Source organism: Cetorhinus maximus, chromosome 10, assembly GCF_964194155.1.
Source record: "Cetorhinus maximus chromosome 10, sCetMax3.hap1.1, whole genome shotgun sequence".
Lineage (NCBI taxonomy): Eukaryota > Metazoa > Chordata > Chondrichthyes > Lamniformes > Cetorhinidae > Cetorhinus > Cetorhinus maximus.
In genome coordinates this window covers 80,057,314-80,080,523 of record NC_135888.1, presented here as the reverse complement: position 1 = coordinate 80,080,523, position 23,210 = coordinate 80,057,314, and the positions used below count along the sequence as shown (strand labels likewise).

Genomic DNA, 23,210 nt, shown 5'->3' with positions numbered 1-23,210 from the left:
TCAAATGGCTCCTGTCCTTGAGCCCAGGGTCTGCAAACTTTACTCGAATGTCAGGGATCGAACCCCGTTTCTCCGGCACCAATGAGAGCAAATTCACTTTAAAAATCGACAACTTGAAGCAGAAAGATTCAACCAACTATTACTGTCAGAGTGACGATGTTAATCAAAATGCTAATGACTGGTGCGGGTGTGGAATTACCCTGAGGGTGAAACCAGGTAAGTGGAGATTCACCAGTAGGAAATAGTGACCGATCTCAAATATTTACTGCCCGAAATTGGGAATTTAACGATGTTCGTGTGTTCGCGATTTCCTCCCAATGGCCAAGGGGATGAGTCTGATCGCTGAGGTGGAATGATACACAGGTCACCAGAGGGAGGGTCTGATCTCGCTCCGTTATCGGCACCGTTTTAACAATGTGATCACTCTTCGACAAGCGGATCAACTCCAACAACTATTAACAGTTTTTTTTTCCACCCAGTCACGGAATAGTTATTGCTCAGGTTTCAATGTTCATGAAGCAATCCACTGTTTACAAGTAATCAATTCTACACGATCTAATGCCGAATGAGATTTTCTGTTTTTGTGGCTGATTGTCCTTTCAACCCGTCACTTATTATGGGATAGAGGCAATGGCATAAACCTAGTGCAAATAGAATTGTGTGTAAAGCCCTTCCGGAGAACACCCTGGCTTGAGTGGCCTCTTTCTGTGCGATAATTCCATGGCCAAATATTGACATTAATACCCACCCAAAGCCCCAACATCTGAAGTGTACAAACAAAAGTTAAGACAATTAAATAAAGACTCAGATCATAGAACAAGCACAAAATTAGACTTAATTTTAAAGAGGTGCTAAAGTGGGGTTAGAAAATGCGGTGACAAAATATAGTAAAGTTACACACAAAGAAATGGTATGAGCCCGTGTGTTGTTAGTGTTACAGTAGAAGGAAATTAAGCTAACTGCTTTTAGCTTTTTGTTTTTAACTGTTCTTTGCCTCCTAAACTCAGCCATCACACCTTCAGTTTATCTCCTTTATCCATCACCTGAGAAAGCGTCCCAGCAGACTGACAGAAAACTCGTTTGCGTGGTGAGCGATTTCTATCCGGAGACTGTCTCTGTTTCTTGGTACATTGGCAGCACCCAGCTATCTTCGGGGATCTCTAATTCGGGGATACTGATGGCATCTGAAGACAGTTTCACCATTATCAGTGAACTGACAGTATCAATACTTGAGTGGATCAGTGGGCTTCGTTACACCTGCGTTGTTTCACACAAAGCCCTGTCTTCCCCCATCAGAAAAGTGATCAGTATTGATGGTAAGTTAAATAAACAAATTTATTTGCGATCTCTTACATATTAATTATTCACAACTACCTTTTAATTAAGTATGTAGAACGCAATATCAGTTAGAGAGCAAGACTCTCTCAGGAGACTCCTGCACTCCTTTGGTCTGTCTGGCAGTCATCCAGTCCCTCTCTGCCTGCACTTGCTTAAGCTATGGGGTGACCACCTCAGAAAGATGCTATCCACATAGCTCTCAGCACCATGGTGAAGGCAACTGCTGCTCAACCTCAAATATCTCTTCCAGCTGACGACACTTTCTGTGCATGTGGTTGTGGAGGACACAAAACTCTGTCTCAGTTTGTTTTTCATATGCAGAAGTACATAGAATACACAGCAGGAACAAGTCATTCAACCCAATCAGTCCATGCCATTTATGCTCCACTCTAGCCTCCTTATCTATCAGTATAACCCCCTATTCCCTTCTCCCTCATCTGCTTCTCTAACTTCTCCTTAAATGTGCCTACGCAACTCAGCTCAGCTACTCAGCGAGTAGCTCAGCTACTCAGCGAGTTCCACAATCTCATTATTCTGTGGGAAAAGAAGGTTCATCTGAATTTCCTTTTGGATTTATTAGGGACTATCTTATACTTATGGCCTCTAATTTTGCTCCTCCATGAAAGTGGAAACATTTTCTTTGTGTCTACTCTATTTAAACCATAAAAGGTTTTAAATTTTAAAGGTCTCTAGTAGGTCTTTGTTTCAAACCTGTAATTCCAATCTACACAGCACTGCTATTTCCAAGCATTGTTTAACTGTTTCTGGCATCTGAAAAATGTGTTCCTATAAATATGGTTTTGGTTCTTTGTGTAGAACATTGTATAAAGAGGAAAATACATCTAAAGAGAATTCCCCCCTCTGTGGCTGCTCAATTAACTCACATAATCTTAATTGTGCCATTAGTATATTTTTATACTATTTACAATGCATTGTTACTAATTTATAACAATGTTTAGAAAGGATTGAATTAATTGGATCCCAAGTAACCTTCTCTGTCATGCACAGAATTAAAGCACAAGGTCACATTTACAAATTAAGGACAACATAAAAAAGGGAATGCAGGAGGAACTTTCTTCCTTAAAAATGAAAGTATGTGGAATAGATTACTGGCATGTGTGGTGGAACAAGAAACCTTCATGGGTTTTAAGAAAGAAAGGGACAGTTTCTTGTCAACATATGGGAGTCATTAGAAATGCATCATAGAAATACTTAATTAGTAGGCTAGATGGATCCAAGGCCTTCCCTTGCTTGGAACTGTTATTATGTTGGTATGACATAGAAGCTGCCTAGAAAATATTGTTTTTGTACTTATACTAATATTTAGTATTTGAAAAATCATTCAAACAAATAAGATTTATTTTCTTAAGAAGATTTTACGAGACATTCTTCTCATTGCAAATTGTGGGATTTCACTGTGTGCAAATTAAATCCCACATTTGCCAACAAATGCCGTTCTGAAGTGCTTTGGGGTATTCTGAAGCTGTGATATCTAAATGCAAGTTCTTCCTTTATCATTATCTGAGTTCTGTAAAATACTATTCTGACCATTAACCGTCTCTATTCATTTAGATCCGATTCCACCATCCATCTATGTTTTGCCACCAACCTTTGCAGAGATTGATGTGAAGAAGGCAGCAACAATTGTGTGTCTAGCTGTTGGATTTTATCCTGAAAGCATTTTCTTTAAGTGGCTGGTTAATAACCAGGTGAAGGCAACTTTCAATTTGCAAACTCTTCCATCGATTCTAAATACAAATGGGAGCTACACTTCCAGAAGTGAGTTTACAGTTGTTGCAGATGAGTGGGAGTCTGGCTCTGTGTACACTTGCGAGATTCAACATGTTTCATTGTCATTTCCTGTGAGACACAGTTTGAGGAAAAGGAATGGTAAGAACATTGCAGTCTGATTGTCTTTAACTATTTACTCCATATATCCTAATTAATATTTAATGTCTTAAAACTACGCACAGTCTCACTTTAATATTGTGACAAAATTTTTTCCAGAGATTTCAGTTCCTCTTTCCTACCAAAGAACACTTCTTTTCCACTCAAAATGCTTTCATTTTCTAAAAGGCTTAAGTCCATTCAAGCATGAAATCCTCCTTCAGGTACCATGCTCCAAGAGGGTGACCATAGACTTCCATTGGATTGATCCATGATTATGCTTGGCAAAGTACTGCCATTGCCTTCTGCTGTATGGCTGACCAGGAAACTCTCCTGCTCTTACCACCTGCCATCAGGTGTATTGGAAGGATTTACAGGCTGATAATCAGTCTGTTTGGCCACAATGCACCTTCTATGGTCATTAAGTCTTGACGTGGGACTTGAACTTGAAGCTCCTAGTCTAGGGGTAGGGACACTACCACTGTGCCATAAGACCTCCCTAAGCATTCCCATATCTGAGCAGACTGAGATCATCTCTATTGAATTTCTGAACATGATAGGGAGAATAGCTAATAAGTACAACCTTTCTTGTCCCAATGATAATATAATTCTTCTCATGCTAACATTAGTGAAGAAGTAGAGGTAAATAAACAGTGAGACAATATGGATACAAATTACTAATCAACTATATTTTAGCTTTAAATCCTTTTATGAGGAGTCATTTTTATTAAAAACAGTTAGTTAAAAAAGTTTTTTAAATTAGTTACTCAGTTGCCTTGAAAGTAGTGGATTTGGTCACTCATTCAGGGTAGTCATAAAAGGTATGAAAAAATAAAAATAAAAATAAAAACTAGTCTTCTATAGTTTGGCAAACTGAAATAATGTTCCCATGAAATAGATTTCCAGCAGATGTAATTGTTAAATTTAAGAAGGGTTTGGAGGATTATTTGTTGTGATAGAGATTGGTCAGTCAAGTGTTGACAAGAGGTCAGTATTCTGTACCAAGCGCTGGATTGATGGGATGACAGCATCATAGCAATGTCATTCATGAACATACTGACTTCAAGTAGCATTGTGAACTGTGAGGAGGGTAGTGTAGAACTTCAAAAGGACACAGACAAGTTGGTGGAATGGGCAGACATGTGTCAGACGAAGTTCAATGCAGAGAAATGTGAAGTGATTCATTTTGGTAGGAAGAACATGCAGAGACAATATAAAATAAAGGGTACAGCTCTAAAGGGGGTGCAGGAGCAGAGGAGCTTGTATGTACATGTACATAGGTCATTGAAGGTGGCAGGGCAAGTTGAGAGAGCAGTTAATAAAGAATACAGTATCCTAGGTTTTATTAATAGGGGCATAGAGTACAAGAGCAAGGAGGCTATGTTGAACTTACATAAGACAGTAATTTGGCATCAGCTAGAGTTTTGCGCACAGTTCTGGGTGCTGCACTTTAAGGACGTGAAGGCTTTGGAGAGAGTGCAGAAAAGATTCACAAGAATGGTTCCAGGGATGAGGAATTTCAGTTGTGAAGAGAAATTGGAGAAGTTAGGACTATTTTCCTTGGAGAAGAGAAGGGTGAGAGGAAATTTGACAGAGGTATTCAAAATCATGAGGGGTCTGGACAGAGTAGACAGGGAGAAACTGTTCCCAGTTCTGAAAGGATTGAGAACAAGAGGGCGCAGATTTAAAGTAAATAGCAAAAGAAGCAAAACAATATGAGAGAAAACATTTCACGCAACAAGTGGTTAAGGTCTGGAACGCACAGCCTGAGAGTGTGGTGGAGGCAGGTTCAATTGAAGAGTTCAAAAGGGAATTAGACTGTTATATGAAAAGGAAGAATGTGCAGGGCTACAGGGAGAAGACGGGGAATGGCACTAAATGAATTGCTCATTCAGAGAGCCAGTGCAGTCATGATGGGCTGAATAGCCTCCTTCTGTGCTGTAACAATTCTGTGAAGTAAGGAGGATTTTATTATCACATCCATGATCTGGATTTTTTTACTCATTTATCTTCTAGGAGGTAGGAGTAGGATCAAGAGCAAAGTTTTATAGTTTCTCTTCCTGGAAGCCAGGCCTGATTGTTCACCTTCCTAACTGGTTTATAGAAATCAGGAAGAGTCAATTGTACTTAATAGGAAGAGAATGAATTGAAAAGCCCTACCTCCCTCCATTCTACCTTGCACTCTTTGCCTATTGTTTCCCAGTGAGTTACATAATTGCAGTCCACTTATTAGGCACAGCGTAGGCTGTGGTATTAGCTTGTGTCATGTTATACTGTGTCCGTCAATGAATCATTGGCCCAGATTTTCACCCCCTGCGTTGGGTGTGCGGAGATGGGAGAATTCCCAGCTCTGCAAACCCGACCTGGAAAGTAGCCACCCGCAGGTCTGATTTTCGTTTGGAGAGTGCAGGCTGAAATTGGAGTCGGGGTGGGCCACACAGAAAGTGGTGAGGGGTCGGAGGCAAGCCTGGCGCGGGTCTGGCAACTCCGGCACATATAAAAAGCGCCCCTTCGGAGCTGTCGGTCGGAATGTTACTACATAAATGCAGCACATCTGGAACCTTGGAGGAGACGTTATTGAGTTGTCAGGTGTGTGCCAAAGCTGTAAATGTTGTCCAACTGTTAGATTATCCTAGAACGGTGGCTTATCATGGACTTTTCCTATGAGACAATTGTTGTTGATGCTTCCGAATCAAAAGTGCGCTGAACTAAACCACTGAGTGAATTCTCAAGACACAGCCATGGAGATGGCATTGTCTTGCCACCACTGCTTAATGCAGATAAGATGCAGTAAATTAGTAAGATGGCTAAACTCAGTAGAGGAATGAACAACACTGCCTTGTTCATTATCCCATCTACTTGCCCTATTGCCACTTGTCTCTTTGAATGTGTCCATACTGTGGATCCTTGACCAGGTCCCTCACATTTGTACAGGGTAGTGGCATAACAGTCTGAATAAGGCAGAGTAAGCCAACAGGGCTGTGGTTGTTGAGCACCGCATGTTATCTTGAAGCGACTGCTGCAACACACACAGCACCAAGCGTATGTGCAGAGCCCTTCTCTCAACCACCCCATTCAGAGTATTCATAGATAAGATGATGTGAGTGGTTAGTGCATGTAAGCGCACAAAAGTGAATTATAGCAATGTATTCTGATGATCCTTCTTGCCTTACACTCTCATTAATTCATTTATTAATTCATAGAATGTTGTACAGAGGAGCCAACCAGGACCTGGAAGTCCTGGTAGACGAATTGCAAAGGCGAAGGGACCTCATGTACCCACCTGGCCATCGCAAACCTCCTGCCACAACCAAGAAGGCATGGGTTCGATTGCGGCAGTGGTGAGTGCCACAGGTGACCATATGAGATTGCGGACCCAGTGCCACAAAAGGTTCAGTAACCTTTTATCTACATGCTCCAGATAAAATGCAAGATCTGGCACATACACATTCCTCTGCTTCAGCATTGAGGATTGTATTCAGCTCATTTGGCTGTGTGCAAAACAGATGTGAATGGGCAGTATGATGCACAGGCACATTGAAGAACACCTCTGCATGCATTATATATGAGGATGGCATAAATTCATGTTATGGTTGCAGAACAAAAGAGTGAAGAACGTGAAAGAGGTGGCCCGGGCTGGGGTGAGAGAGCCTACCTGAGGCCATGCGACCCATGGGGTAAATGGCCCTGGAAGTTGCCAGGGTGCCGGAGCTGCTGGTTGTTGGTGCTGGTGAATCTCCAGTACCAGGTGATAAAGGAGGTGTCAAGATTACCTTGGAACATGGTGGTAATGGTGGAGGTCATGCTGTCACTCTGAGCACAATGGAACATTAGCATGAGAAAGAGTGGAAGAACAGGGTGGAGTCATATGGGCAGCGCAAGCATGGTTATGGCAATGGCATGAATCAGAGCGTGATTTCACTATGAGAAGAGCTATACCTAAATATCTCATTTTGTGTCTCGCACAGGGCCCAGCTCTGCTCATCCTCCCTCTGAGGCCGTATCATCCCTCGGGCTTAAGAGGAGGAAGAGATGACGCAGCATCACATCATACTAGCCCACACTTTGCCAACACAGATACAAGCAGATCAGAAGGAAGTAGCAGCGTGTGGAGCCAGTGGCACAGGGTGAAAGTCACCACACCAGAGTGTAGGAGAAGGTGTTGGAGTCAGAGACATCTGTGCACAGTCCCTATCAGAGGAGGGAGGAAAGACATGATGATGCTCCAGTGGGCAGGAATGTGGAGCCTCAGGAGTCAGCTCTTAGGGCACAGTATTTGTCCAGTCAAGAGCAGATTTTTTAAAAATTCATACATGTGATATGAGCGTGGCTGGCTGGGCCAGCATTTATTGCCCATCTCTAATCACCCTTGAGAAGTGGTGGCGAGCTGCCTTTTTGAACTGCGCAGTCCCTGTGGTGTAGGTACACCCACAGTGCTGTTAGGGAGGGAGTTCTAGGGTTTTGACCCAGCCACAGTGAAGGAACGGCGATATATTTCCAAGTAAGGATGGTGAGTGGCTTTGAGGGGAACTTCCAGGTGGTGGTGGTGTTCCCATGTGTCTACTGCCCATGTCCTTCTAGATGGTAATGGTCGTCGGTTTGGAAGGTGCTGTCTAGCCTTGGTGAGTTCCTGAAGTGCATCTTGTAGATGGTACACACTGCTGCTACTGTGTGTCTGTGGTGGAGGGAGTGAATGTTTGTGGATGTGGTGCCAATCAAGCAGGCTGCTTTGTCCTGGATGATGTCAAGCTTCTTGAGTATTGTTGGAGCTGCACTTATCCAGGCAAGTGGGGAGTACTCCATCACACTCCTGACTTGTGCCTTGTAGATGGTGGACAGGCTTTGGGGGGTCAGGAAGTGAGTTATTCACTACCGGATTCCTAGCCTTTGGCCTGCTCTTATAGCCGCAGTATTTATATGGCAAGTCCAGTTCAGCTTCTGGTCAATGGTAACCCCCAGGATGTTGTGGACATTTGACAGAGTTCCTTGAAGCAATGGGAGCTCTTGGACTGCAAAGGAAGAGTCTATTGCTGTCATGAGCTCCACATTGTTCTAGGGACTCAACCACATGAGCTCTGACCATGAGAGATTGGTTAATCTCATGGAGAGCAGAAACACTCGGAGTGGATGCAAGAGCAACATCTTGGCCAGGAAAGGCTGCAAGCCTTCCTCAGGATGGATCAGTCTGCTCAGAGTATGAGTGCTGATATCCATGGAATACGTGAGGAGCTGCATACCCTTAACAGGACAGTCTCACTGTTGGCCCAGTGGTTGCTGGATTGGACGACTGCTGCGCACCAACAGCCAACCCCATCAACCCCTCTGAAGGCGAACCCAGGGCTGTTGAGGTAACTGAGGAGGGTGAAAGTGCCCAGAGCTCCTCAGCACCCTCATCTTCCTCCACCGCCCCAGTCCCTCTGCCAAAGCCCCTGTCTGCTGCCCATGCAGAGATGCAGAGGCCACAGTGTGAGGGTGGTACCCAATGGGTGCCTGCATAGTGAGGCAGGCCACCACACTCCTCATTGCCCTGTAGGCAGATAAAGTGTACAACCTGCCTCCATCTCCTCCAAGGCAATATGGGAGGGCACTTCGTAGGAGCATGTGCAAGCACAGGGCGCCTTCTCACCTAGAGCACTAATGGATCACTGTGGTTACTGTATTCATATTGTACATATCACATTTGAGTGCTTGTTGACGATATTTCATTTCACTTCTATATGTCTTAGTGTATGCATGTACAATAGAGAGCTCAAAAAGAATGATAAAAATGTGAGGCCACTTCTTACCAGTAACCAGAGTGCTGAGTTGCATCTCAATATGGCTTCACCAGGGGCAATGATGTGACCTGATTGGTGAGGTATATGAGAGCTTCTTCCTTTTCTGTTGTATCACATAAGACTCCAGAGGTCAAAGGATCAAGCACGAAGATGCTCCTTGTATCTTTCAGTTTCCACGTAAGCATGACTTTAAGGGAAGCTTAATCGTCTGATTCCATGACCAGATGCTGGTCAGCAAGTGCATCTGAAGCATGAGGTGCTGGGTGAAAGACATTCATCCGCATTGCAGTGTTACACTTTGGCCTTGGTGTGGGCAGTGCAGCTCGTAAGCCACGTATTGTCCAGTTAATATAGCTCATCTGTTATCGCCACTAGAGTGGTTGTGTTGTCATTTCTGGTGTCACAGGATGTGGTTTGTGCAGTTTGCAGAGGTATATTTAAGCCAGGACTGATGCATCTGGCAGCTAGTTCTTAACTAGGATCAGAATGGGTTTTAGCAAAAGTTATTTCAATGAGTTATTACGGCACAGTTATTTAATCAAGCGTGAGATGCCATATCTGCATTAATGATGCAAAATACACTTGTTTTGGTGAGTATAGGGTTTTACATCTTCATTTGTGCCATTATCTGCATTGTGGGCATGGCATGATGATGGTTGATTTGGCAGAATGGGTGCATCATTCATGGTCAATAGCCATGGGGGCCAAGATGAAAGGGACTTATAACCCTGTGTGTTTAAAAGATGCTGACGACCATATTTATGATGGAGAGGGTAGCTACAGTTTGAATGTGACTGAATCAAACTCATTGATGTTGCTTCGCTCCCTTATGATGGATGAGCAGTCCTTTGAAAGACTGTGGTAACAAGGTACAAGGATCTTTATGTGAAGATATGTCACCAGGGCCTGTCAGATGGCAGTTATTATTTTGGAGGACCTTATGAAAATATTTTCTGAACAAGGCCCCATTGACAAGGACCCCTCCTTCATGGAATCAGCCCTGGATGCATGTCTATGCCTCCCTGCTGCTGTACCATTGGCGGGGTCATCACCCTCATCTCTTCTGGAATGGCCTGAATGTACGTGGGCTTCCTCTTCCTCCGTGGCTGCTCATGGCCTCATCATTATCTAGCTGGAGGCCCCTCCGCTGTGCAATGTTGTACAGCATGCAGCATACAACAACTATTCTTGAAACCCTTGCTGGGGCATATTGGAGAGCTCCTGCTGACCAATCGAAGCATTGGAACCTCATCTTTAAAATGCCAATGGCCTACTCAATAGTGCTCCTTGTGACGACATGGCTGCTATTGAAGTTTTGCCTTGCATCTAACTGGGGGTTCCTAAAGGGGGTCATTAGTCGTGTTCTTAGGGGCTAGACCTTGTCTTCTGGGAGCCAACGCCAGATCTGCAGAGATGGCTGAAATAGATTGAGGAGTTACGAATTCCTTAGTATGAAGGAATCATGGCAGCTGTCAGGGAATCTTGTACACACTTGGAGAAAGACCTTATTGTAGTCACAAACCACCTGCACATTGATCGCCTGAAATGACTTGTGGTTCGCGAAGGTGTCTGCATGCTGATTTGGGACCTTTATGGAAAATGTGAGTGTAGTTAATGATGACCTGCCCCTGAGGGAAAACTGCAACTTGGGCAAAGGCCATGATTCAAAATCCATGTGGAAACGAATGTACTCCCCGACATGAACCTCTCCATCCCCTCACACACTGTTATTCTCATGCACAAGAGTCCCTCTGTCATAGCACAAGTCTGGGTCATCGTGTGTTTTACCTGCTGTTAGAGTAATCAGGTTGTAACCAGAGTGTGCCCCAATGTTAACCGTTCACCATGTCTTGTGTCTACAGTTCTGAATGTCTAATTGATTCTGCTTTATTACAAAATTATTGATGCTATGTAACCAGGAAAATCACTGCCTTCACTTCATATTTTTTAAATACATTTAATCTGACGCATGTGATAAAGCTGTAAATATTTTTTTAATCTCTTATCTAATGATCTGTTTCTATCTCTGCTGTAGATGGTAATATTCAGGAGCCTGTGATCCGCCTGATCTCTCCCCCATTTGGCCCAGTCTCTGCAGGACAAACTGTTGTAATGAGTTGTTTGGTATCAGACTTTTACCCTGCAGATATTTCTGTAACATGGAAAGATGAGAATGGCCCAGTGGATACAGGAGTGACACAGTTTGGAGTGGCTTTGAGCAGTAACAGCACCTACCGGACTGTGAGCCAGCTCACTGTGCCAACAGCAGAGTGGGAGAGTAGCAGCATTTACTGGTGTGAGGTGAAACATGTGTCCCTGGGACAACCAATACGGACAGCGGTCAGTAAGGATCTGGGTAAGGTTTATGTTAGTGTGTGCGCAAGAGAGAGTGTGTGTGTGTGTGTGTGTGTATATATATTTATATAGGTATCTGAGTGGGAGGGTGAGGTGTTTGTGTGTGAGTGGGGAGGTTTGCACTATGTCGAGGTGTTTGAGTTGGTGGGTTGAGTGAGTGGGGTCAGTGCGTGTAGTTGGAGGGGGTGGGGTGTGTGGGTGATTTGTTAAGGGATAGGAGAGTCCACAGTTAATTAGTAACCTGGTCCATGGAAATATCCCCGGGAACAATTGTACTTTCTGCACAAGTCTGTGGTTTGAGGGAAGGGACTATCAAAGCTGTGGAGAGGAAGCAGCTGCTTATCAAGTGTGAATGACTGTTAGTTTCATACACATTGGTTATACAAGGAGATTATTAAATTGTGAAGATCAAATTAGGAGAATTTGTGGCGCAGTGGCAGTGTCCCTACTTCTGAGCATGAAGCTCTGGGTTCAAGTCCCACTTCAGGAGTTGAAGGCCATGGAAGGTGTGTTCATAATGTGGCCAAACAGGTTGATTATCAGCCTCTAAAACCTTCCAATGTGCCTAATTGCAGATGGTAAGAGCAGGAGAGTTTCCTGATCAGCCATACTGCAGAAGGCAACTGCAACCCACTTCAGTACTTTGCCAAGCACAATCATGGACCAATCAAATGGAAGTCCATGGTCACCAACATCCTCTTAGGGCTTTGAATCTGAAGGAAGAGGAAGATCAAATTAAAGCCAGTTTGATTGATAGATGTTACTCTACCTAAAAACCTTGCCACTTATTCCTAAATCAGAAAATTATTTAATTCCTACCATAACTCTGCCCTGTTTCAATATAGATTTATTGTTTCCTTTACTTATATTAAAAGCAGTGAAAACCATTGGAACCTGGGGAATGATGGCTCCGCTGTGGATTGTTGCTGTTGTGGGAGGCTTGCTTTTAATTACTGCTGCTGTTATTCTCATCTACAAGAAAATGACTTCTTCCTTCCTCCGTGAGACTGGTGAGACCAGTTTTACTGCTCTGTATGTATAGTTGAAATGTTGCCACTATTTAACACAAGTGTTGCACCAACTTGTTCTCCTTCCAGCAGAAGAAGCTTAGAGGAGATTTGATAGAGCTGTTTAAAATCATGCAGGGTTGAGACAGTAAACAAAGAGAAACAGTTTCCAATTGCTGAATAAGGAGATGGCACAGATTTAAGATCATTGGCAACATGAGGATAAACTTTTTTATGTAATGAGGATTTGGAATGCACTGCTGGATGGGATGGTGGATACATATTCAATAGTAACTTTAAAAGGAAATTGGATAAATACTTTAAAGCGTAAAAATTTGGAGAAATAGCCCAGCAGTGGAACTAATGGGATTGCCCTTCAATAAAGCTGGCGCAGACTCAACAAGAAGTTTTATTTATAGAGTGCTGATAACATAATAAAACATCCCAAGGTGCTTCATGGGGCATTATAATAACAAAGTACAACACCATGCCACATAGAGATATTATAAGCTGTGAAGATGAAGGCAAAACCAGTTTGATTGACAAATGCTACTCCACCTAAAAAAAATTTGCTCAGGGCAGATGGCCAAAAGTTTGGTCAAAGAGATAGTTTTTAAGGAATACCAGGAATGGGCGGGTTGTCTTATGAGGAAAGGCTGGAGAGGTTAGGCTTGTATCCACTGGAGTTAGAAGAGTGAGAAGTGACTTGATTGAAACCTTTATGATCCTGAGGGGTCTTGACAGGGTGGATGTGGAGAGGAAGTTTCCTCTTGTGGGAGAATCTAGAACTAGGGGTCACTGTTTAAAAATAAGGGGTCACCCATTTAAGACGGAGATGAGGAGAATGTTTTTCTCTCGGAGGGTTGAGTGTCTTGGAACTCTCTTCCTCAAAAGACAATGGAAGCAGTCTTTGAATATTTTTAAGACAAAGGTAGATAGATTCCTGATAAGCATGGGGGTGAAAGGTTATTGGGGTTAGGCGGAAATGTGGAGTTGTGGTTACAATCAGATCAGCCATGATCATACTGAATGGTGGAGCAGGTTTGAGGGGCTGAGTGTCCTCCTCCTGCGCCAAATTCGTATGTATCTCAATAGAGGGAAGAGGTAGACTGGCAGAGAGGTTTAGGGAGGGACCCAGACAGCTGAAGGCACAACCGTCAATGGTGGAGCAATTAAATTCGGAGATGATCAAGAGGCCAGGTTTACAAGTGCGCAGATATCTCAGTGGGCAGTGGGTTGGAGGGCATTACAGAGATAAGAAGGGTTGGGACCATGGAGGGGTTTGAAAACACAGATAAGAATTTTAAAATCAAGGTGTTGCTTAACCAGGAGCCAGTATAGATCAACAAGCACAGAAGTGATGGGTGAAGGGACTTGATGCAAGTTAGGATAGGGGCAGTAGAGTTTTGAATTAACTCAAATTTACGGAGGGTAGAGTGTGGGAGGCCAGCCAAGAGCACAATAGAATGATCAGGTTTAGAGGTAAAAAGGCATGGATGAGGGTTTTAGCAACAGATGAGCTGACACAAGGGCAAAGTAATGCATGTAGAATTCGGTGGCTTTAGTGATATATAGGATATGTGGTTGGGTGCTCAAGTTAAATATCTCAAAGTCAAATATGACATCAAGGTTACAAACAGTCTGATTCAGTTTCAGAATTGCCAGGGAGAGGGAAAGGGATGAAATTGGTGGCCTCCTTCAGTTCTGTGCTATTCCATGATTTCATTAAACCATTGTTTTGAAACCTGACTGTGAAGAGAAAGTTACATCAATACACATTTGTAAATTATTGTAACAACCTTCACTGAATGACATAGAAAAAATATTAATATAAAGCCTATGTTTCAATTTCTTAACGCAGCAAATTTCAGGGAGACATTAAGCTTGGAAACTAGACAGGAATCCATCTACGAAAACATCTATTACAAGGTACTTGGACAAAAGCCGTACTTTTGAATCATGGGGAGGTGTGTCTGTATCATACATTTCAGGGAAATCGCTTATAAGTTTAGGACATGATCGTTAAAGTCATAGTGATTTACATTTCACTCAGTCTTGCGCAGATCTAGTGTGGTCTTGTCAGTGGGGTGCACTTCATATAGATTTCAAGGGATAATTAAAAATAGCCTGATCAATTTTTAACCAATAAATTTGCACTTTGTTGTATTAACTCAAACTATGGGTTAATTCACACTTTTATCCAAAAAATAGCGATGAATTTCTAACAGATGGTAGAAGCCATTTGAATGGCTTCTAATCTATTAAATACAAAGTCCGTTCATCTTAACTGTTAACCTTTTGAATGCTGCTGTTCTGTTAATTCCAGTGTGGTCTGGTTCGAGCGTAGCTGCCTGCTCTCTGACCTTCCTCCTGCCTGAGGATGGGAGGGTCATTTAGCTGGTGTGATCATAGTATTTTTTGTGGATCACTGCCATTGTCTACGCCACCCCCTCAACCCCTCCTCCTGCTAAGTTCCTATAATATTGCTCTGTCCTTTATTTTAATTAATCATGAAAAATGGGAAGCTCTGGCTGACAATCAATGCAAATGGCAACACCAGATGTGGGCCAGAATTTGCCACCACCATGATGTGGTTTCAGAAGCTCCAAAGTAGATGCCAGCCCTGCCAACAAGGTGTCAGCAAAAATCATCCCGCACCACTGGCAAGGGACAATTTCATGTGTGGTGCTCATGGCAGACTTTGTCTTTCCAGAATCAGCTTTTTCAGCCATTAGAGGTACAGCAGATGATCTCATCTGACCTAGTCCAAAATTCTGAAGCTGCACTCCCATCATCTTTAGCAGATCGATAGATGCCAATCCTTTATTTTAAACACAGGTGTTGTACAACTTATTTGAGATGAATTAACATCATCACTAAAATAGGAAGCTGGGGAGTGTCATACAAATTTGCTGGTGTGTTCAGACCGCTTCTTTATGAGGTGTAGTGTTTTAAATAATTTCAGTTCTGTTATAGTAATGGCTGCATTAGATATAATTTGGAATTATTATGCTTTTCAACCATTATGAAACAAATAATGCGATGTTGGATGAAAACAGGAAGCTGGGAAAACACAGGAAATTAGACAATTAGGCAAAAATGCATTAGGCAAAAGAGAAGATAGCTTCACATTTTGGGTGTTAGCTTCCCAGAATCTCAGAACCTATGTGTTTCCTCTTTACAAATACTGATCTATTTCCAGCATTTTCTGCTTTTATTTCAGACTTACATTGTGAGGAGATATTTTAAAATCTTGCTATTATTGTTTTCTAGGTTTACTTCTAAATATCTTTCTTTTCTTTCAGTGAAACACAGTTGAGGGAACAGCAAAGGTTGGTGACTTTGCCTGAAACCACATTTTGGAAATGTACTGCATTCAACTGTATAATTCAGTGGGAGCTGCAGAAATGTTTGCTGATTTCTTACAGCCTGTTTTTATCAGTCATTTTGAAACATTGGTGCAGAGGTGTGCAGCAGACCATTTTTAGCCCCCCCGAGTCATTCAATGGCTGAACGGCGATCTAATTCCAGATATCCACCTATGCCTCTCACTTTACTGTGAAGTATATACACAGACATTGATGGGTTATCCCACTCTGTGCATGGATTCCTTTGAATCTTTCATTATGTTAAAAGACAATCAGTGAATAGCCCGTTTCTAAGCTGTAAATTCTATCTAATTCTGTTTGGATTCCTTGTGTCCTCTCTCCATCCAGGACTCTAATCGGTCAGATCTTTGTAAATGTGAACTGGAGGTTGTTTGCCTTGTTTGTTTCAGATTTTCATTGCTGAATAATAATTGTGCAGAAGCAGTCAAAGAGATGGTTAGTGCATTGCTGAAAACTACAAGGAATGGCAAATCAAAACAGCTCCTATTACCAGGGTTTGATTTTAGCAGATAAGACAAATGAAAATCTTGAGAATTCATCAGGGGCTATGGAATATTAGTTCCAACTGAGAGCTGGGCCTGAGAACTGATTGGGAGAAGCTGGTGATGTACAGCCTCTCTCTGTTGGAAATAGTCAGATCCTGGTGCCTATTAAGCACATTGCAGTCTGTGTTTGAGCGATAAAATATATTACCCACTGCTTGCTCTGTTCACAGCATTTTTTTATGAGGAATAATGAATACTGATCTAGGATTAATTGTCTCATTTCAATATATGCTTGCACAGAAGCTGTTATGTATAAGGGATGGAGGATAGTTGTTCGTCTCTATCCAGTTGTCAACTCACTTTGAGTGACTATTTTGGAGATGGATTATACACTGAGCATTGGCTATTTACTGATTCCAAGTCCCTGATTTGAAGAAAAGTGCTTTTCTATAATTGAGATTTGGCACTTATCCCAATGATGCTGAACAATGCCACTCCTGTTTCAGTGGGAAACACTAACTCTCATGCTCCAGGCACATCCCTTCTATTTCCTCAGCCTATTCCACCCCATGCATGGTTAACATCAGTAAATGGTTAGTGAAACTCTTTAGTGCTGGTCACTCTGCCTGAGACAGTGTTTCCAACAGGGAAACAGAAACTGCAGTTATGGCTAATAGAAAAGAATTCTACCCCAGAACTGAAAGGTTATACCTATTTGGAATCATCGAAGAGACTGAGGCTCTCTTCCCTAGATAAAGGTTGGGTGAATGACGAGAGGTCTTTAAGATTATGAAATGATTTGATAAGGTAGGCATAGGGATGTTTTCATTTGTGGAGGAGACCAAAAATATAAGATATTTATTAATATGTCCAATAAGGAATTCGGGAGAAACCTCTCTACCCAGAGAATGGTTATAATATAGAACTCACTATCACAGAATAGCTGGGACAAATACCATAGATGCATTCAAGGTGATAAACACATGAGGGAGAAAGGTAAAGATTATGTTCATGGGGTTAGATGAAGGTGAGGACACTTGTGTACAGCATAAACACCATCATAGGTCAGTTACACACCTACAGCTGTTCTGAGTTTAAGGAAAGTTTCAATGGAATGTAATGGGAAAGGTAAACAAGGTGAGATCATTAAACCTAAATTAGAGAGCGGATCTATGATTAAAGAAAACAGTAATTAAACCCATATTAGACAAGATTAATAATTAAAGCCAAAATATGAGGATTACTTAAATCCAAACTTATCAGCAAACTAGAAAATTAACAATTAAATTTTAAAAATTAGCAACTCAGCTTTTTAATAATTATTGTACTCAGCTTGAACATTAATTTAATTTAAACACGGGATCACTATTATGGTTCCATTTTTGTAGCTAGCAGTCAACCAAATATGACTTTTCGATAACACATCTGTTATAGTTTTACCTGAATTGTTTAAATAAAATGGAATTTCTCAAAGGTATGGATTTGATTTTGAAAGCATTACAATTGAATGAAAAACATGAACCAATTCACAAGGCTGTGAGCAAGTCAGATTGGAATTGCATATGTAGAGCACAGCTATCCTCAGAACACCTGGCTCTAACTAGTGTTTTACATGTTACTTCGATTAGAATGTAAACACTTCAAATGTGCTTCAGTGTCACCACCTATGGTGTGTATAGCAGGGTGAAGATGAAAGCCTTATGGATACCCAACACACTATTACCTTACATTGATTGGAGATTTAAGTCTGAAATGGTAAACTGATTTTTGAACCTGCAGCTTTGAAATAGGGAAGAATTCAGACAATGTGGATTAGTGATTTTGCTAATCTTAGCCATGATGCAGAGGGGAACTGGGCATTGTAATGAAGAGTGCAGTCTGATGTTTATGCTAATGGAAATTAGCAAAGCTCAATGATGAAGAATGACTGTTTTGGTGAGTGAGGTATGAATAAATTTGAAAGATTCAAATTACAAGATTCATTATTTGATAAATGACTAATGGCAGATTATAGAAGTGTTGTACATAGAAAACCGTTGATGGAAGAGAATGAATCTGAAAAACAGATATGGACTTAGTGACAGATATGGACTTAGTAACAGGCAACCAAAAGGCGATATTCACAATTTGCAAAGATGGATGGAGGGCAAGCATGTGTGTTTGAGAGATATAGGATGATGCATTTATGAGACTCGATGGCTTTTATGTGAACATAGAAAGGAAATTTTGAAAAGAATGAGGGTGTATAAAAGGATGTATTTGATGTACGTTGGTAACTTATGAGATTTCATATTCTTGAGATGCAATAATTAGGGGATTGAATGAAAAAGGACATTTACAAGGCTGAATTGATTGTCAGATGAAAGAATGCTTCACATTTTCAAATGTCCCAAAGTGCTTCACTATCATTTAAGTACTTTAAAAATGTAGTTAAAGTTGTAATGTAGGGAAATGCAGCAGCCAATTTGCTCATAGTAATTGCTGTTGGTAAGCTCTAAATGTATTTTAATGATATTGATTGAAAGTAAATATTGGTTAGGACACCAGAAGCTTTCCCCTACTTGTCTTCAAATTACTCCAGGGGAGAGAAACATCAGAAGCAGAGTTCAAAACTCTGGAGGTGGACCCTCATGGAAGGTGTCTGAGAGAAAGGGTCGGTTTGGGAGAAGATTCCAGTGAGTTCTTGGAGAGTTTGGAAACGCATGTGTAAAAGACGAAGTTTACTGGTCGGCTCACAGTGTGACAAGTGTCTAGGGGGAGTTGAGGAGAGATCCAAAGCATCTGTTTGGTGTGGCATCTGTCACTTGGTTTCAGAGTGTGGCGGCTGACTACAGGTCACCTATTGGTTTACATGGGCTGTGTACCTTGAACATTAGAGTATAAGATAGAAGCAAAATACTGAGGATGCTGGAAATCTCAAATAAAAACAGAAAATGCTGGAAAAGCTCAGCAGGTCTGGCAGCATCTGTGGAGAGTGAAACAAGAGTTAATGTTGAGTCTATATGACTCTTCAGAGCTTAAGTGGAAATGTGATGGATTTTATACTGTTTAAGAGGGGATGGAGCAGGTGGAACAAAATAAGTCAGGGATAGGTGATAGCTAAGGAGAGATTGACAAAGATGTCATGTTATTTGTTCATTTTTTAAAATCCATTTTCCCCAAACCCCCTCTCCCCCCACAGGGCCATCTGCCACTTGTTTTTGTTTTGTTTTCCAGAGTGCTGACCCTTGTTCTGCTATTAACACCTCCTGATACCTTTTACCTTTATGCCACTATCAGCACCTTCTTTACTATTTACCAATACCATTAACACTTCATTGTCGTGTCCATGACACCTTTGTCTACTGCATTCGCTGCTCCCAATGCGGTTTCCTCTACATTGGAGAGACCAAACGCAGACTGGGTGACTGCTTTGCGGAACACCTTTGGTCTGTCCGCAAGCATGACCCAGGCCTCCCTGTCGCTTGCCATTTCAACACACCACCCTGCTCTCATGCCCGTCCTTGGCCTGCTGCAATGTTCCAGTGAAGCTCAACGCAAACTGGAGGAACAGCACCTCATCTTCCGACTAGGTGCTTTACAGCCTTTCAGACTGAATATTGAGTTCAACAACTTTAGGTCATGAGCTCTTTCCTCCTTCCCCACCCACTTACCGATCCCCCTTTTTCCAATAATTTATATATATTTTTCTTTTCCCACCTATTTCCATTATTTTTAAATGTATTTCCATCCATTGTTTTATCTCTACCTTTTAGCCTATTTCGATTCGCCCCCCCCACCCCACCCCCACTAGGGCTATCTGTCCCTTGCTCGTCCTGCTTTCTACCCTTAATGTCCCCATTAGTACATTTCTTAGCTAATATCACCACTGTCAACACCTCTTTGTCCTTTTGTCTATGACATCTTTTGGCAATCTCCACCTATCACAGGCCCTCTATCCAGCTCTACCTCCCTTAAACCAGTTTATATTTCACCTCTTTTCTATTTTTCCTTAGTTCTGATGAAGAGTCATTCGGACTCGAAACGTTAACTGTATTCCTCTCCACAGATGCTGTCAGACCTGCTGAGTTTTTCCAGGTATTTTTGCTTTTGTTCTAGATTTCCAGCATCCACAGTATTTTGCTTTCATCTTTGTCAATCTCTCCTTAGCTGTCACCCATCTGACCTTTTATCTTGTTCCACCTGCTCCACCCCCTCTTAAACAGTATAAAATCCATCACATTTCTACTTCTCTTTGCCTCTGAAGTCATAGACTCGAAATGTTAACTCTTTCTCTCTCCATAGATGCTGCCTGACCTGAGATTTTCCAGCATTTTCTGTTTTTATTCCAGATTATAAGGTAGCTTATGTAACTTGTGCTATCCTTACAAATCTGTATATACCTGTAAAGGTATAGTTGTGGGTGGAGTATTGTTCATCTTTTGTTTAATAAATATTTTATTCTTTTGTTAAAAGTTCATCAGCTGAGTCCCGTGACCTTTCAGTAGCCACTCTCCACGTTTCTAAACAAAAAATAAGTTAGGATCTATCAAGCCGGGTTCCACGCTGGGATCAGGTTTGTCCAGTACTATCAGCTGGGATCGTAACAGTATTGTGGGGTGTCCAGCTCAGGTGGTAAGGCTCTCAGGGCTGTTTTTTTAAATCTCTTTTCTTTTCATACATAAATACATTGATATTAACTTACTTTGACAGGTGGAGTATAATGTAGGGAAGCATGAAGTTATCCATCTTGAAAGGAAGAGAGCGCAGATTTTTTGTAAACAAGTTGACACCAATAAATATTGGTATCCAGAGGGATTTAAGTGTCCTTGTACATGAACCACAAAGTTAACAAGTAGGTACAGTAAGCAATTAAGGAGGTAAATGTTATGTTAGCCTTTATTACAAGGGGATTGGAGTATAACAGTAAGGTAGGGTTATACAGGGTTTTAATGAGATCAATTTGGTCTCCTTACCTAACAAAGGATACATTTGCCTTAGAGGGAGTGGAACAAATTCACTAGCTTGGTTTCTGGGATATGGGGGTCGACCTGTGAAGAGAGATTGAGTAAAATGGGCCTATATTTTACCAGAATTTAGATGAATGAGAGGTGGTCTCATTGAAATATATAAAATGCGTAGAGGGCTTGACAGGGCAGATGCTGACAGTTTCTCCTGGCTGGAGAGACTAAAACTAGGGGACATGGACTCAGGATCATAGATTGACCATTTAGGATTGAGATGAGGAGAAATTTCTTCACTCAAAGGGCTGTGAATCTTTGAAATTCTCATTCCCAGAGGGCTATGGATGCTCAGTTGATTACAATATTCAAGGCTGAGATTGAATTAATTTTGGGCAGAAAAGGAATCAAGGGATAGGGAGATAGTGTGAAAATAGAGTTGATGGAGAAGTCCAACCAATATCTTACTGAATGGCAGAGCAAGTTCGAGGGCCATGTGGCCTACTCCTGCTCCTATTCTTATGTAGATTTCATCAGTTCTATCAATTCTTCTGGCCTGGTGTGTTCATGACAACGTCCACACCAAGAGCTTTTTCCGGGCATGGCTGGAATATCAACCAGCTCTCAGAAAGGGATTTGACTTAATTGTACAAATTAGGTCTCAATATTCCCTCAATGCCTCCATCTAGACAAAGGCTTAATGATTAAAACATCTTCCATCTCCTAAGCACCATTAATGTACTCTCAATTAGTCCCAGCAGGCTGGATCCTACTCATAGATAAGCCTAGAGTTTCCACTAGTTGGCACATCAGATACCAGCATAAAAAACACTGCAGAAATTTTAAGCAAGTTACAATGAGCGTAAATCTAGTTTCTGTGATCTTTATAGCTCTATAGCTCTTGGGGTGAAAGGGATCAAAGGATATGGGGAGAAAGCGGGAGCAGGCTATTGAGTTGGATGATCAGAATGAATGGCGGAGCAGGCTTGAAGGGCCGATTGGCCTACTCCTGCTCCTATTTTCTATGTTTCTATAAGACTGTCCTTAAAAAAAGTTACACTGCAAGGCCCCAGATGGAAAAAAGAGCATGATAAAAGTTTCACTAATTGTGCCTGTTCAAGGAGACTCTTCATCATCAATAACTTGAAGTCAAATTATTACAGGTAGTGGACTAGACATTTATTAAAAATGAACTTTCTTATGATAATCTCATTTTCAGTTGTAAAAAAAATTGCATTCTATTAAGATGTCCAATTGCACTGGTTCATGGAAGATTTTACTTTGTGATAATGCAAATGAGTGGGATGGAAATTTAAACTTTAACCTCACTTTGAAAAACCAGCATAATTTATACCCAGATTACCAATTGCACCCAAAGCAAAAACTCTAGCCTGCACTTTTTAAATAGTTTAAGTAATTAGTTGATACCTAGATCTTTATATGAATGAATGGGTTTATATCTTCTGTTCCTCCCATCCTATACTTCATTTTCTGTAACTAGAAGTGTACATATATAATGTTTAATTTGCAGTACTAATATTTATCAGCCAAGTTTTTCATCGACACAAGTGTACAGACTGGGACTGTGTCTAACATTTAATAATGGTACAATAACCAGATAATCTGTTTTTATAATGCTGCTTAAGTAGAGAATATAGCTAAGGCTCCAGGAAAACATTATGCTCTTTTGCATAATCCACCTAAATAGGTGGACAAATCACAGTGCAATGTCTCCTCTGTGCAACACTCCCTCAGTGCTGGATTGAAATGATAGCCTAGATTACATGCTCAAATTCTGCAGTGGGACCTGAATTCACACACTGTTATTCATTGGAGAGAAAATAGAACTAAACTGAGACATGCGGGATGCACCATGGGTCTGTTTTTGTTTGGTTTTGAGATTTTCTGTTTCTACACAAACAAACTCTCCTCCCCATTTTTGTTTCTGTCTTTCTCAGCACTACAAGCTTTATCACTCTTACATCTGCTAGACAAAAAAAAGATTTAAGGAGTCGATTCTCCTAACACCATC

General features: G+C 41.5%; 1 gene segment (V, D, J or C); it reads left to right on the top strand.

The window, feature by feature from the left end:
• Positions 1-289: 289 nt before the first annotated feature.
• On the top strand, positions 290-17,778 carry LOC144686097 (Ig mu chain C region secreted form-like). The segment is given in 6 exon segments: positions 290-299; positions 1,008-1,316; positions 2,911-3,228; positions 11,038-11,358; positions 14,226-14,293; positions 15,670-17,778. Coding segments are annotated over 6 exon segments (1,029 nt in total).
• The last annotated feature ends 5,432 nt before the right edge of the window (positions 17,779-23,210 follow it).